This window comes from Xyrauchen texanus, chromosome 1 (assembly GCF_025860055.1).
Source record: "Xyrauchen texanus isolate HMW12.3.18 chromosome 1, RBS_HiC_50CHRs, whole genome shotgun sequence".
NCBI lineage: Eukaryota > Metazoa > Chordata > Actinopteri > Cypriniformes > Catostomidae > Xyrauchen > Xyrauchen texanus.
This window is the reverse complement of record NC_068276.1, coordinates 33,479,238-33,494,451: the sequence shown is the minus strand read 5'-3', so window position 1 is coordinate 33,494,451 and position 15,214 is coordinate 33,479,238. Positions and strand designations below refer to the sequence as shown.

The 15,214-nt window shown below is 38.3% G+C and overlaps 1 protein-coding gene across 1 annotated transcript in view; it reads left to right on the top strand.

The window, feature by feature from the left end:
- Positions 1 to 412: 412 nt before the first annotated feature.
- Positions 413 to 15,214, top strand: part of LOC127650725 (alpha-ketoglutarate-dependent dioxygenase FTO-like) — a 182,325-nt gene continuing 167,523 nt past the window's right edge. Inside the window, exon 1 of the mRNA XM_052136328.1 lies at positions 413 to 490. Within this exon, the coding sequence (XP_051992288.1) occupies positions 413 to 490 (78 nt within the window). The remainder of the gene's footprint in view (positions 491 to 15,214) is intronic.

The window sequence follows — 15,214 nt, the reverse complement described above, 5'->3', positions numbered from 1 at the left end:
TAACTTACAATTTGTTTGAATGTATGTGATACCTATCCCCCTGGCAAGGGTAATATTAACTTGTATGTTTTGTATACTTTGTATACTGTTGTTTACGTCTGAGCAATAAAAAAAAAAAAAAAAAAAAAAAAAACAACTCAAAGCTTTTCGTCTATCCCCATTTCCTGTTTGAGTCAAATTACTAGGGTGGTTTTCCTGGCGAGAGGCTTGTGGGAAATGTAGTCTTAAACGGAATCTTGGTTAAAAAAAAAAACAAGTTAGTCAGCAATGCTAAACAACTAAAATTGGCTTTTTTGTTATAGATGTATCCTAAAACTATAAACGTTGGCGAGTTTATATTTAAACACAGAAAACAATATTTATAACGCTAAACGCTGTGTGGTCAAGACTACATATCCCATCAGCGTGCGCAATGAAATCGAGGCAGCGTAAACAGTACTCCAGGAACATGAAAAGATCGGATGACAGTGAGAGGGAAAAGAGGAGAAAGGTATCGCTTGCAGTTTTCTCTCAGTTAGCCAGTCATCGCATGTAGTTGAAGAGCTTTTAAGACACCGTTCAGTGTGTCCGGGGTGGTGTTGCACACGCTCGTTGATGGCGTGTGTTCATTTGAAGTGCGCGCATCTCATACTGCTCATTGCCTGTGTAATGTTTCCATTCTTTATCGCAGTATATCTTTCGGTTTGTGTACAGTCATCCGGCACATGCGTGTGTGTTACAACACTGCGCTGGGGGAGTGTTTTCTTATGACTGTCACTCACTGACTTTGCTGGAATGTGTTGTGTTGCTGCGTTAGAGTTGTTGGTGTAATGAATGAATAAAAGAGCAGAAGCGCGTTCAGGTGTTTGTCACACTGCAGGTGTCTCAACCTAAACAAACTTTCCCCTATTTATTTAATTTACGAAGCGTATGTATCGTGTTTGTACCTCTGCTTGTCCAGAAAGATTAATGACTAGACTGGTGATTCTTCCATGGTGAGCTGTTATGGAAATTGGCAGGTTGTGTTTATAATTAAGCACAAACACTGCGACATAAATAACACATGTGTTGTAGCTGTGGATTTACCAGAGCATGTTGGTTTAATATTAAGTCGTTTTGTGAAGCATCCTTGTGTGGAGTTTATCAGGACTGAAATTATGTACCTACATAATAGTGTGTATAATTTTTTTTTTTTTTTTTAATTGATGTTTAATTAAAAGTACTCGTCTGTGTTTAAAGTGTTGTCTTGTTAGCGAACATATTAATAGTATGGCATTTCTTTTGCAACTTTTAATCACAACTGTCTTCAACCTTTTACCAGCCAAGTACCCCTTAAAGTGTTAATTCATTATTTAAAAAAAATTCTCATCATTTACTCACCCTCATGCCATCCCAGATGTGTATGACTTTCTTTCATCTGCTGAAGTCACATGAAGATTTTTAGAAGAATATTTCAGCTCTGTTGGTCCATACAATGCAAGTGGGTGGCAAAATTGTGAAGCTCCAAAATCCACATAAGGGCAACATAGAAGTACTTGGACGACTCTGGTGGTTAAATCTATATTTTCTGAAGCAATATGATTGGTGTGGGTGAGAAACAGATCAATATTTAATTAATTTTTCCTATTTTTGGTGATTCACATTCTTTGTGGATATTGCCCCCTATTGGGCAGGGAGGAGAATTTATGACAAAAATAAATTTAATATTGATCTGTTTCACACCCACACTTATCATATATTGTCTGAACACAGGGATTTAACCACTGGAGTCATATGGATTACTTTAATGCTCCCTTTATGTGGATATTGGATCTTGGTTTGGCACCCATTCACTTGCATTGCATGGACCTGCAGAGTTGAAATAGTCTTCTAAAAATCTTAATTTGTTTACTGTAGAAGAAAGAAAGTCACATATCTGGGATGCCAGGATAATTTTTATTTTTGGGTGAACTATACTGATATCAGTATCAAGCCTGATACAGCGCTCATGTACTGGTACTCATTGTCGTAAAAATGCTCCGATACCAAAAAACGATTCCATCTGACGTATGAATGCCATTATGTAAACATTCAGCCCACAAATTAAAGTCATGTTATGTCCTAGTGAGATTATTTAACTGCAAAAGCTGCAATTTAGATAAATATATAGTTTGCAAGTAATTCAAATGTGAGCGCTTGTGAAAGTGTGGAGACAGTGTTGTGCTGACGCCGGCTGCTCATACCTTATAAAGCTCCTCAGTGGCTCATACATGGAAAACACCATCATGAGCATTGCACACTCTGTTTGTAGCAGATGACAGTAAACAGAGTGCAAATACACATTGTAGTGTGAGGCACATACAGAGTACATACTTACAGTATATAATTAAATAGCAGCTTTTGTGGTTTACTAAAAATAATAATAATAATAATAATAATAATAATTAATAATAATCACTTTGAGTCACGTAGCAACTGGCTTTTCCAGAGTAGGGAGCTGCCGACTCCGAGCTCATTAGTCAAAACAACACAAAAAACTTCAAAATAAAAGTAAATTTATTGGAAAAAAGTATGACAGAAATACTGTATATCACTACTTTAAAGTTATGTAATATTCACTGTAACACTACTACTACTAATAAATCAGTAATTGCATTATACTTCAGCACTATCTAACATCTGTGATGATCTGTTATGCAACACATTATTTGACTATTTAAAGTTGTCTTTATTTAAAGTTTTATTTTGTATTGTGCTGTGAGGTTCTGTATATAACCACTACATTTGATAAAAAACATTATACAATATTATGTTGAAAATTAATTGTTATATTTTCATTTGATTACATATTGAATTCATTTATTGTAAACACCATTTTGATGATAACATTGAAATAATCTTTTGATATGGAGTTTAGAAAAAAAAAAACATGTATCGGTGAGTACCAAAAGTATATACTCATTTAAAAAAACAATGGTATCAGGACATCCCTATTCTTGAACATTACATTTAAATTGTAAGGGGAGGAGGTGGTTAGTTAACTTAAGTTGAGTTAATTTATTTATTTGAGGTGTATTTTTCATTTTATTTTAACCAAATGTTTGTTTTAAGATCAAACAATTATTAGATGACCCCAAATAGCACACATGAGCAACTTGCAACCTGCGGGCTAGATCTGGCCCTCCACATTATTTAATCTGGTCTGAGGCCAGTTATCTTGCATTGGGACCTAACTCGCCTCCACAAGCATTTAACATGCTTAGGGTTGCCAGATAAGATATGCATACCTCCTAATTAGAGATTTATACTTGGGCAAATTTGAAAGATTCCGCCTAATGTTATACTTATTTTGTGCAATCTGGCCACCATGCATGCGAGTGGGCTCTTTCTAACACTCGCTTTCTCCTTTGAACAAACTTGGTGATCTCTCGTGCAATTTACTTCTGCTCAAGGAAAAGTATGATATGGCCACTCTGTCCATTCTTGAGGCTGTTTTGTGCTACTAAGATCTCGGAATCATTGACTTTATTTCACAAATTATTTGACAGGGGTAATTATTGACATGCAAGCAAGAGACGAATGTGTAGAAGTCCCTCACACCTGTATGTTCTTTGATCTCTTGCAGTAATAATTTATCATAGTCATGCAAGCTGTTTTATTCAGTTGTGTGCTGAATGGAAAGCCAAAACATTGGCTGACAAACCATTGACGAGACCTGCATCATGACGCTTTTAGATGGTGTAACACAGTTAATGATGGGCAAGGAGGAGGCGAGAACCGGCTTGTCAACATAAATAATATTTAATGAAAACTTAAACCAAAAGCATAAACATAAACACACACATGACGGACATGCCCGTAATTCTGTCTCTCTCGAACCATCGTCACCGGCCTGGGGCGGGGTGTATCTTGCGTCCCGCGTGGTCATCCCCGCCTTCCTCGCCCTGGGAGGAGACAGGAGGGGAAAAAAACGACAACAAAAAAATAGGCAAGGGAAAAGGCCAACGAGGCGAATGAGAGAGAGAGGAGAGAGAGAAAAAGCTCACTCACCGGTTCTCTGATGTACCGTCGCGTGTTCCTCGAACACTCCTCCACACTCAGGCGGACGACAGCCGCTCCAACCCCGGGCGAACCGGAGTCAAACCTTCGGCCCCCAGCGGGCAGAACACCCCTCCGCTTTTCTGGCAGCAAATGGGGACACTCCTCTACCCCTGGCACTCCCCTGGGTGGACGGCAGTGTCGAGGACTCTACGACGGGTATCCCTCCTCCTTCCCGGGCTTCGGCACCAATGTAACACAGTTAACGGATGGGCAAGGAGGAGGCGAGAACCGACTTGTCAATATAAATAATATTTAATTAAACTCAAAACCAAAACACACACATGACGGACATGCCCGTAATTCTCTTTCTCTCGAACCATCGTCACAGGCCGCCTTTATCCCTCGCACGCCTCATCAGGCCGATTGGGGACCGGGTGCGCGATATTCCGACCTGGCCCCACCCCCCCTCCGCTCCACACTCCTCCCGGCATTATCTCAGTCTGGGGTGCCACCGGCATGACGTACATCCCCCCCTATCCCTGGGGCGGGGTGTATCTTGCGTCCTGTGTGGTCATCCCCGCCTTCCTCGACCTGGGAGGAGACAGGAGGGGAAAAAACAACACAGTTAAAGGATGGGCAAGGAGGAGGCGAGAACCGGCTTGTCAACATAAATAATATTTAATGAAAACTTAAACCAAAAGCATAAACATAAACACACACATGACGGACATGCCCGTAATTCTCTCTCTCTCTCGAACCATCGTCACCGGCCATCTTTATCCCTCGCGCGCCTCATCAAGCCGATTGGGGACCGGGCGTGCGATATTCCAACTCGGCCCCGCCCCCCTCTGCTCCACAGATGGTTAATGTTTTGAGAATAAATAAAATTGTCCAGCTTTGCGACAAACATTCAAAGTTCTATAACTTTCTATTTAATAATTTTTTTTAGAAAACAGACTCCTGATGTAGAGAGAGTTAAATAGTAAATCGTAAATAATGTAATATTATGCTCAGCCTTTATACATTTTTTGAAATTTTAAATGCCTGTTAGAAAATGATCTACTTTTGTAGAGCAATACAATACATTAGCATTTGCAGAATAGCCCCATCCGTCACATATACACTTCAGAAAATTGAGTAGTCATCTATTTCTGGCCTTAATAGATAAAATAACTAAATAAATGCGGAACATTGTATCTCAAAAGGAGTTGCAACAATGTTTCCCACTATGAGCTACTTAAAGCCAGATGTGGCTCCTGTACCAAAATAATTGCCCACCCTTGCCCTAGGGGGATCACGGTCCCCCTGTTGAAGACCCCGAACAAGTAAGTTATTGAAATTAAGTTCTTGTACTCCTCTATCAGCTCTCTCTCTCTTTATTTCTCTATTTTATTTCTTTCCCCTCTCTTTTGTTCAATACTGAAATTCCCTTTTTCTCTCTCTGATGGCATGCTTTTGGATCATGTCTGACAGCAGGAAATCTATGTAGTACGTGGTTCCTCTGGCTTATTGCAGCTGCCATTAGGAACAGATGAGTCTCTGACTTGCTTAGAACTTGATCCAGCCGGTTCTGAGTCTATGCAGCAGACTGACAAACAGATCGACAGGGAAACAGGCCTGCTACCTCTTCCCAATCTCATTCCTCTCATCTCTTTTTTTTCCACAAACTCTAAAAAGGGGCTGAAAACCACATATCAACCAGATTAGGAATTTGGTGTGTATTCCTGGGGCTCCTTAACATAAAATGCAGGTCCACTTAATCATAATCATAAATAGGATAGTGTGTGCTGTTGTTTCAGCCACAAACATATGTGCATTTATGCTCAATATGTGACATGTGGACGGATGTCACTAGATGTCCTGTGAGCTATCCTTCTAAAAAAAGACTTGTATTTATCTTCTGCTCAGCTTTTACAGGCATTTCTTAAGCATATGTGCCACATGTGCATTATAAAAATACCACTTCCATTATCATGCTGTAGCCTGCTCTAAAAGGAGACTGTTGGCTAATAGCCTATTAAAGACTGACTTCATCCCTTTAGAAGTGGCTTTACGTGGCCTCCAACCCAAAAGTACTGTTTTTATATAAGTTGATCAAGGGATGTTAGACAATCAAATTGGCTGTTTTTTACATTGCTAAGATGACAACAACTATCCTACTAAAGTATTATTTAATTATTGATGCCACTTTGACCATCTTATTGTACCTATAGGGAATGTGGGTACTTGGGCCTGCATGTTGTTTTTCTTCTCTCACAGTTATGGATTTTAAAAGTGCTTTCTCATAAAAAGGCATGTTGTATTTCTTAACACTTGTGACACTGTTGGCCTCTGTTGCTGCTTTGACACCTTTTCTGATGCTTGTGTGGTAATTCAGGCATATTAGGCTTGAACTGAGAGCAGCGCCTTTGATCTTCGTGAAAAATGAGTAGATAAATTAGCAAGGAAAAAAAGATTACGAATTGCATTGTTTCAGTGCAGCACTGTACGTGAGGAGTTCAGAGGGTTGCCAGATGTTCAGGGGCTTTCACTCCTCCCAGCCTATCATTCAGAGAGTTATCGGCTCATTGACTTTCTCGGCTTGTGTGTTTGCTGGAGCAAGCTGTTTAGGCTATTTCATTTCTGAACACTCATTAAAATGGTTTGTGTTCCCCTTGGCAATTCTGTTAAATTAACAGCTAGCTTCAGTTCAGGGCTGATTATGAGGCCACACAGCCAGTCTTGATTAATCAATTTCCCCCACAAAATGTTCCTCTGTAAATTAGTGTTAAGGTAACGATTTATAGTTTCTAATGCAGAGCCGCTGTCATGTCGGAGCTGATGTTTTAGCGGGAGATGGTGTCACTTTCGGTGTAATCAGCAGCTTTTCTCCCCCATCGTTTTTCGCCCTCTCCATTCGTGACCGCACGCCCACGTCCTATTAATGAGTCCATAATAGAGAAACAGTGTCGGACAGCCACATAAAACACACTCAGGAATACATAATTAGACCCGTGTTCAAGCAGCACCAGGGGCAGATTTATATCCAGAGACTGAGTGATGTAAAAAGGAGTGAAAGGTGAAGAAAAACTAAAATAAGGGGGTAATGTAGTGTTGCTCATGACTTCTTATTCTGAAGTCATGATCTGAAAATCTGAAAATTCTGAAAAAGATGGGGGATGAGGGAGGGGAAAGAGGAGAAAGAGGGTGGGAGTGTTAGAAAAAATACTGCCACAGTTGATAATGATACCATTACACTAATGGAGGCTGCAAATGAAGTAGCAGGCGGACACCATGCTTTATTGCCATAGGGGGTCGTTTACTGCTGCATTCCTAATGGCTCGAGCCGCCGGTATTGATCAGGCCATCATACCGCTAATCCACACACGCATTACTTACTGCTGCAACACTGTGTCAGTCCTTCTACTGCTGCTACAACCTACCACCCAGAGCCCACCATGTCCACCAGCCACAGGCTTGCAGAAGACCCCACAGGGACTGTGATTTAAGAGCCACGGATTGGATGTTGACTGGGTCAGTCAATGCCCCCTTACTCAGGTCTCATTTGTTTTATGATGCACAGAGAGAGAGAGAGTGGACTGAGTGATTAAGTACAGGCGGAAGTGTTCATTTAATTAATTGTTTGGGTAAAGCAGTATTTGGTCTTCTGCCTTTTTTATGCTAGTATGTGTTGGAGCAGAATGATGAGTGTGCTGCTGTCTTCTCTAATGGCTCAGAACTGTAAATAAGTCTAGGCTGATCCATATCTTTTGGTGGAAAGCATCTGCTGATCAAGTTTTCAACTGAGCTCCCGTACACGTATGTCTCACGTTATAATGAGGAAATTAGCTGTGTCATCCAAAGATCCAGCCATCTTCCACCAGAGCTGCTCAAGGGCACGGGCCGTATACAAATGCTGAGCTCTGCACATGGTTAAAAAGCATTCAAAGCTGGTGTCGGTTAATTATGATCTGATGGATTAACTCGTTCCTCAACTGGACTTGTTTATTTAATAAAGTGGTGTCAATTGTGAATAGACATGCCAGTGTTATGTACATTGCCATCTTTAATATTCGCTTTAGTCACTGTCACTGTGGTTCAAGCTGTTAGAATACAGGCTTAACTTTGGTTGTTTGTTAATACAGACAGCATTTAAGCCGCCACTTTAAGATGTTGTATGAACGGGAAATTTCAAGATTTACACCTGTAAGTAAATGCGGTTGTCAATCCCAAACACTCTCCATTTTAATTAATTTGGTCGCAGGTAAACTTTCTGTTCACCTTATTGTTTTTGGGATTCTGGAAAGAATTATGTTGATTAGCTTGTATTATTAATTATTTTTTATACTTTTTATTCAGTTGAATATTAATTAATCATTATACAATCATAATATAATTCACAATAGTAAAGTATGTGTTGTATTTTCTTTGATGCATTGAATAGCATCCCCTTAAAATATATGGTACAAAACTGTAATGTATTTAAAAAGACAAAACAAATATTTTGTAATAAATTTTTTTTTTGTTGTATAAAGTCTGATTTTCCCATATAATTAATGGTAAAAATGTATATCATGTTTAACAAGAGAGTACATGTACTTTATATGGTAAATTATTTTTGATATTACAGTAAAAATTATAATATAAAAATAATACGTCATTCCTAGAATTCCCTGTGTTACCCATTACATTTAATTATATTTAATGGGAATAGTAATGTTTCTTCTTATTTTTAATATCAGTTATGTACTTTTGGGTGTTCTGTGTTATATTTGATGTAGTTTCATGTTTATTGCATTTATTTTAATTTCACATGTTTTACCCTGATGGTGTTTAGTAACACTGAGCACTGTCTCTATATAGTACATGTTTATTGGTCATTGCTCCTGGAAGGGCCACTATTGATGAACTTCATGTCATCATGCCCGTCATTAATTACCATGGTGATTAACAATACATTATGAAGAGAAAATAATATTTTTACAGTTTCAGAAGGTTAATATTAAGTTTATCATTTAATAATATAAACAACGATAATGCACCTTAAAATGTACAGGCATCAAAATTACATCCCGTAAAGACTGAAACGTGGTTACCGTAATTTTTAAAGTGAATTTCTGACAACCACAGCTGCCAGTTTTTACCGTAAATTTAACAGGATATTTTTTACAGTGTATGCAAACCACGTCTTAAAATGGCCTGAGTTCTTTGGGAGTGTTCACATACTGAAAAAGCCAACATTTTTGCTAACCATTATCAGACCCTGTAAACTAAACAAAGTGAACCTGTGAAAGGTTATGAAATTGGATTGAGATTAAATATCAGTGATTTAACCTTCAGGTTTAAGGGTGATAAAAATGTGTGCTTATGCAGTCTTTAGATGAGGGTTGCATTACATTCTTGAACTTTTAAGAATGATCTGAAATAAATTAATGGCCAAGTTCCTTGTTTAAGCCCAAAACACCCGATGATAAAAAAAACAGTGTCAAAATCACGAATGACTTAAAGCTTGATTAACATGTACAAACAGGCCTTACTTTAACACTGCCCTGCTCTGCTGTTATCTCCACAGTCTCTCCCGGGCCAAACCATCAGTCTCGTTTTCCTGTATCAGCATATCGGCTTTCACCTCTGGCCTTTGCTAATCAAACACTTCACCTTAAGGGAAACATTAATTCAGCTCTTTCATTGTGATGGCATCTGTGGTCATAAAGATGTATATTTATATTTCCCCTCCACATTGCCCGGCTGTTGCAGAGAAAGTAGATATTGATCTGGATATTTAGTCATTTCTTTCTGCTGGGACATCAATATTACGCTAATGTGTGTGTGAGCTGCTTGACCCTGGCCCCTGTGTCTATCTGGCCTCCCGTTGGGGCACAGTGATATACTATTCTGAATGGCATATCAATGAGTGAATAGGAAGTTTTAGGAGTAATATAAGGCAACCCTGAGGCCTATATGTGTGGATTAAGGTTGATTTGTTTGTTGTGAAGCCCCCACACACACAGACATACACACATATCCCCTAAATGCCTGGTTGTTATTTTCTTAATTTCCATTACATCTTATTTGCATTTATTAAAGCTGGACTATGCAAGATTGTTTTGTTTGAAATGAAAAAAAAAATTGCATTATTGAGTAAGTACACCAAAAATCCGTCTTCCAAACCATGTATTTGCCTTACCCTGATTCACTATGATAAGCCTATTATAATTATTTATATTTCAGAGCTGTCAGGACGGATTTGGCAGGAAATTGCATACTTCCATCAGTAACACGTGCATGTTTACGTCATGTCTGTAAATAAAGAAAAGAAGGTCCAGCTATACAGCGTATGTATATATGCGTGATAGGTGTGATGGTAGTTTGAAGATGAAAACTTGTCACAACACATGATCAACATTGACCATGGAGCGAGTTTTGTTGTTAGTGACATTTGCTCTAAGTTCATCACCTGTAACCATGGTTACACTCCTCTAACCATCAGATTAATCCGCTCAGAAGAGCAGAGCCGAAGCCCGATAATAACCAAAACTATGTTCCTCTGCAATTCATTTGCAATTCTATGATTCAACAGCTATAGGGCAAAAACTTATAGTGTAGCTTTAATAATTTTGATAAAATAGAAAACGTTTGTTTTACGCTTTGAAGAAACTGATATTTTCAGAGCGCAGATTGCATCTGTGGAAGTTTTTGTTTGGCCAATGCATCTGGACATGATTTGTGACTACTTTTATTTGTTTTGTTTTTGCACATGTACAGGAGGCACATATTATGCAGATTGTTAATGTACTGTTACATATTTTGACAAATTCTATGATTCTCTACATTGAAAGTATTCAATTTTATAGAGTGATGCTGCCATTTTTGGTCTGGCACTTTCATATAGGCTAATCAGTTGTGATGTATAGTCAATAATCAGTGTGATCAATAATCGTAGGACTGGCACAGAAAAGCTCTGAATAAACATAAGATTGACCTTGTAACCTAGACATGAGCATTTCAGTTTTAAGTGGCATCCATACAAATTTATTTAGTTTTATGTCTAACTCAATCTTCTCATAGTCATAGGCTGTACAGTCATTATTTGGCCATATTAGTTTAAAACAATATATTTACTTATTTAATGTTTTTTGTATTTTTTTTTTACATTGCATAACATCATGTGTCTTCAATGATTCCCTCCATAATTTCTCTGTCTCCTCTGGCTGTTCCACTGAACAGCATGACCCTTCTTTGCTGTTTATTTGTGAATTTATTTTCTTGTGTAATAGCTCACCTTTTCTTGTAAAGGGAAACTAGCTAATGGCAGCCCTTTGTCCAACATCTGTTTTCTATTGCAAGTCCAAAGTCCCTCTTTCATTCGAACTACAGGTGGCCAATTTCACTAGAGCCTGTAAACACTAACTCTTAATTTGTACATCATAAGATATGTTCTATAAATTAGGGGAGTGAAAGTGGTCCTGAGCACCTGGCATCTGTGTATGTGTGTATAGATGCCCGATGGGGGATGAAGCAATGCCCCATATCAATGCCAGTTGGAAGAGTGTGCTTATGTCTGCATCTGCCAGACAGGAATATGTAGATCCTGCCCTGCCAACCTACTGCTGGGTGCACATGCAGGCAATTGATTTACAAAGAGAAACAGGCACCTTTTAGAGGGTTCTTAAATGCATTTGATGGATTTACCTGCTGTTGCCTTTATTGCAGAACAGGAAACCTGCACAGCTAGAAAAAGTTTCATGATATCGATGAGACTGGTTGTGATTTGGGTAATGTTCTCCTCACATCATCTGTATAGTTTTGGCTTGATTGTCTGCTACAGTTGAAGTCAGAAGTTTACATACTCTTTGGGTGAAGTCATTAAAACACATTTTTTAACCACGCCACAGATCTAATATTAGCTTATTAACTAATATTATTTATTAAGTAATTTTTCAACAACAATTGTTTCACTTTTTTTTGACTATATCACAATTCCAGTATGTCAGAATTTTACATGCACTAAATTAACTGTGCCTTTAAGCAGCTTGAAAATGATGTCAAGCCTTTAGACAATTAGCTTCTTATTGGAGGTGTACTGAATTGAAGGTGTATCTGTGGATGTATTTTAAGGCCTACCTTCAAACTCAGTGCTTCTTTGCTTGACATCATGGGGAAATCAAAATAAATCAGCCAAGACCTCAAAAAAATAATTGTGGACCTCCACAAATCTAGTTCATCCTTGGGAGCAATTTCCAAATGCTTGAAGGTACTACTACGTTCATCTATGCCCAATACGTTGATCGCGATCTACCAGTCGATCGCAAAGGCAATGCTGGAAGATCGCACAAAATTTAAATGTGCTTTCGTTAAATTTTTATACAAATAAATATAATGTCTTTCCTTCTTTTAATTTCTGTCTCACTTGAACTTGATGAGTAAATTTTGACCAGGTGAGATTTTTGTTTATTCAGTTGCCATGACAACTTGCGCCCTTCAATGGCTTCTGAGAACAGAGCATGAAATTGCTAAGCTAACAGTGTTTGAGACTAGCTACCAGCAGCTACTGCCCTGATTATGCAAAACTTTCTGATTCCATTCAGTGCAAGTCATCAGAATAAGGTAAATTCCATGGCTATTGTAATCTATTGTGCTGTAGGTGTATTTGGTTTAGTGTTAAAACTTGATGATATAAACATTGAACATTATTTTATTTTTTTTAATTATTTTGAAGATTAATTCCATGTAGGGATACAGGCAGTAGTCCCAACAAGCATTTTTTTAACATTTTTTTTAAATGAAACTGGTAGATCTTATTGAGTTGGTCATTTAAAAGTAGATTATCACGCAAAAAAGTGTGGGCACCCCTGATCTATACAAACAATAGCATGCAAGTATAAACACCATGGGACTGCGCAGCTATCATACCACTCAGGAAGGAGACACGTTCTGTCTTATAGAGATTAACGTGGTTTGGTACGAGAAGTGCAATCCCAGAACAACAGCAAAGGACCTTGTGAAGATTCTGGAGGAAACAGGTAGACAAGTATCTATATCCACAGTAAAACGAGTCCTATATCGACATAACCTGAAAGGCTCTGAGCAAGAAAGAAGCCAAATGGGACATGGGAACAAAGATCTTACCTTTTTGGAGAAATATCCTCTGGTCTGATGAAACTGTTTGGTCATATTGACAATCGTTATGTTTGGAGGAAAAAAGGTCAGCGTGTGCGAGTAAGGAGGCCTACAAACCTTTTACACCAACAGTTAACACCAGTTCTGTCTGGAGGAATGGGCAAAAATTCCAGCAACTTGCTTGTTGAGATGCTTGTGGAAGGCTACCCAAAACGTTTGACCCAAGTTAAACAGTTTAAAGGCAATGCTACCCAATACTAACAAAGTGCATGTAAACGTCTGACCCACTGTAAATGTGATGAAAGAAATAAAAGCTGAAATAAATAATTCTCTCTACTACTATTCTGATATTTCACATTCTTAAAATAGTGATCATAACTGACCAAATACCTGGAATGTCTTCTACAATTAAATGTCAGGAATTTTGTAAATGTATTTTGTTAAGGTTTAAGTAAACTTCTGTCTTCAACTGTAGGTCAGGTTAAGATTGAGTTTGTGTTAGTTTTAGGGAAAAGATAAAGGTGTTTCTTATGGTTAGTGCTGTGAATAGGTTTCTGGTGGTTGTTAATAATTGACTCAACTATGATAATCATAAGAGGTCATTAAGATGTTTCCCTCCCAATTACAGGTTCTATCCAGATATCAAAAGGCTTTGTTGTGTGTGCAACAGATTGCATTTTAGGGCAATACTCTCTGTTCCACAGTTTCCTTCACATCATCACAACTTTTGTTTGTGGCATTACCATGCCAGCAGGTTAAATGACACCTTGTCAGGTGTCTAGTTTGTGATGCTCTCGTTTCAAGGTGAAATGCAGGAGGAGTGAAATAGAGAGCAAGTATGAGCACTCGAGTGGTCACTGATGCATGACACTGGCCTCTCATTACTGTCTCTTCTATTTTATACACACACACAGGCTTGGTTCTGAGCTGTGGCCTATTGAATGGTCATTGGTATGCTTGTCATAATGTTTCTGTCAAAACTCTTTCTCTTTCAGGCTGTCTTTCTTGCTCTCTCACTTTCTGTGGCCCTGGTCATCCTGCTGTAAGTTTACCCTGAACTACTGTCAACCACATGATCAGGGCTGCATAAAGAAGGTTTCTCTGTTTTGCTGTCTATCAAATGCTTTTCTCTCTTCTTCACTCACTCTTTCTGACTTATAAGGCTCGACCTCTCTTCTCTCCTGTTGTTTATTTAGATGAGATCAGCCAAGGCTAGTGGTTCAAGTTCAGTTGTTATGGTGATGAGCAGATGTCAGTGTCCTCTTCTTCTAGCGAGACAGAATGGAAGAAGTCCCATCATGCTCTGTTTGAAGAGGGTGTTTTTGTTGTTTAGTGCCTGTGTGTTTATGTGTGATGTGTCTGCTCTCGAAAAAACTAAGGCTGGTTTTACCAAAAAAATATTTTTGGATTACAACTTTACACTTACAGTATGTAACCCCAATATAAGTGCTTTACAGATATTAATTCATTAATTTATCATATTAACCTCAGCCATCCTACCATTTGCATATTTTATCAGCCAAGAGTTCAGTGGAGCAAATGACGGGTCAGTCACCAGTTTAGTCATGCTGTCATCTTTTGGCCTATGTGTTTTCAAAACCAGGATCAAAGATTTAGTCACGGAGTTAACATTTTGATTGTTGGCTTAATGTAATAAAACATGAATTCCTAAGAGACCTTGCTACTAAATTGGTTGTTATGTGTAATATACAATATACAACAGTTTGTTCCGGTCCACCAATCTGATTCACTGTGTGTATCATTCCGCTTGTGTTTGTGTGGTTTTAAACTAAACTAAAGCAGTAAAAAGCTGTAAAAGCAGTGCAGATGTGTTAAGAGCTATATCAGGGTCCAAACTAAAACAATTACTTGGGAGCCATTGGCTCCTAATCTGAAACATTAAGGAGCCAAATAGTCGCCAAATCACAGAATTGCTCGATTTAGATAGAAAAGGAAGACCACTGATAATCCATTAATCTGAGGTTTAATTTACAGTATATATTGCTGAAAAGATAAGTTTGCATTCCCTTTTGTCTCAAATGTTCACACCCCTTTCATAATTTATACAAATATAAGAGATAAAAGATTTTTTTATTTAGTAATGCTCTTCAGAATC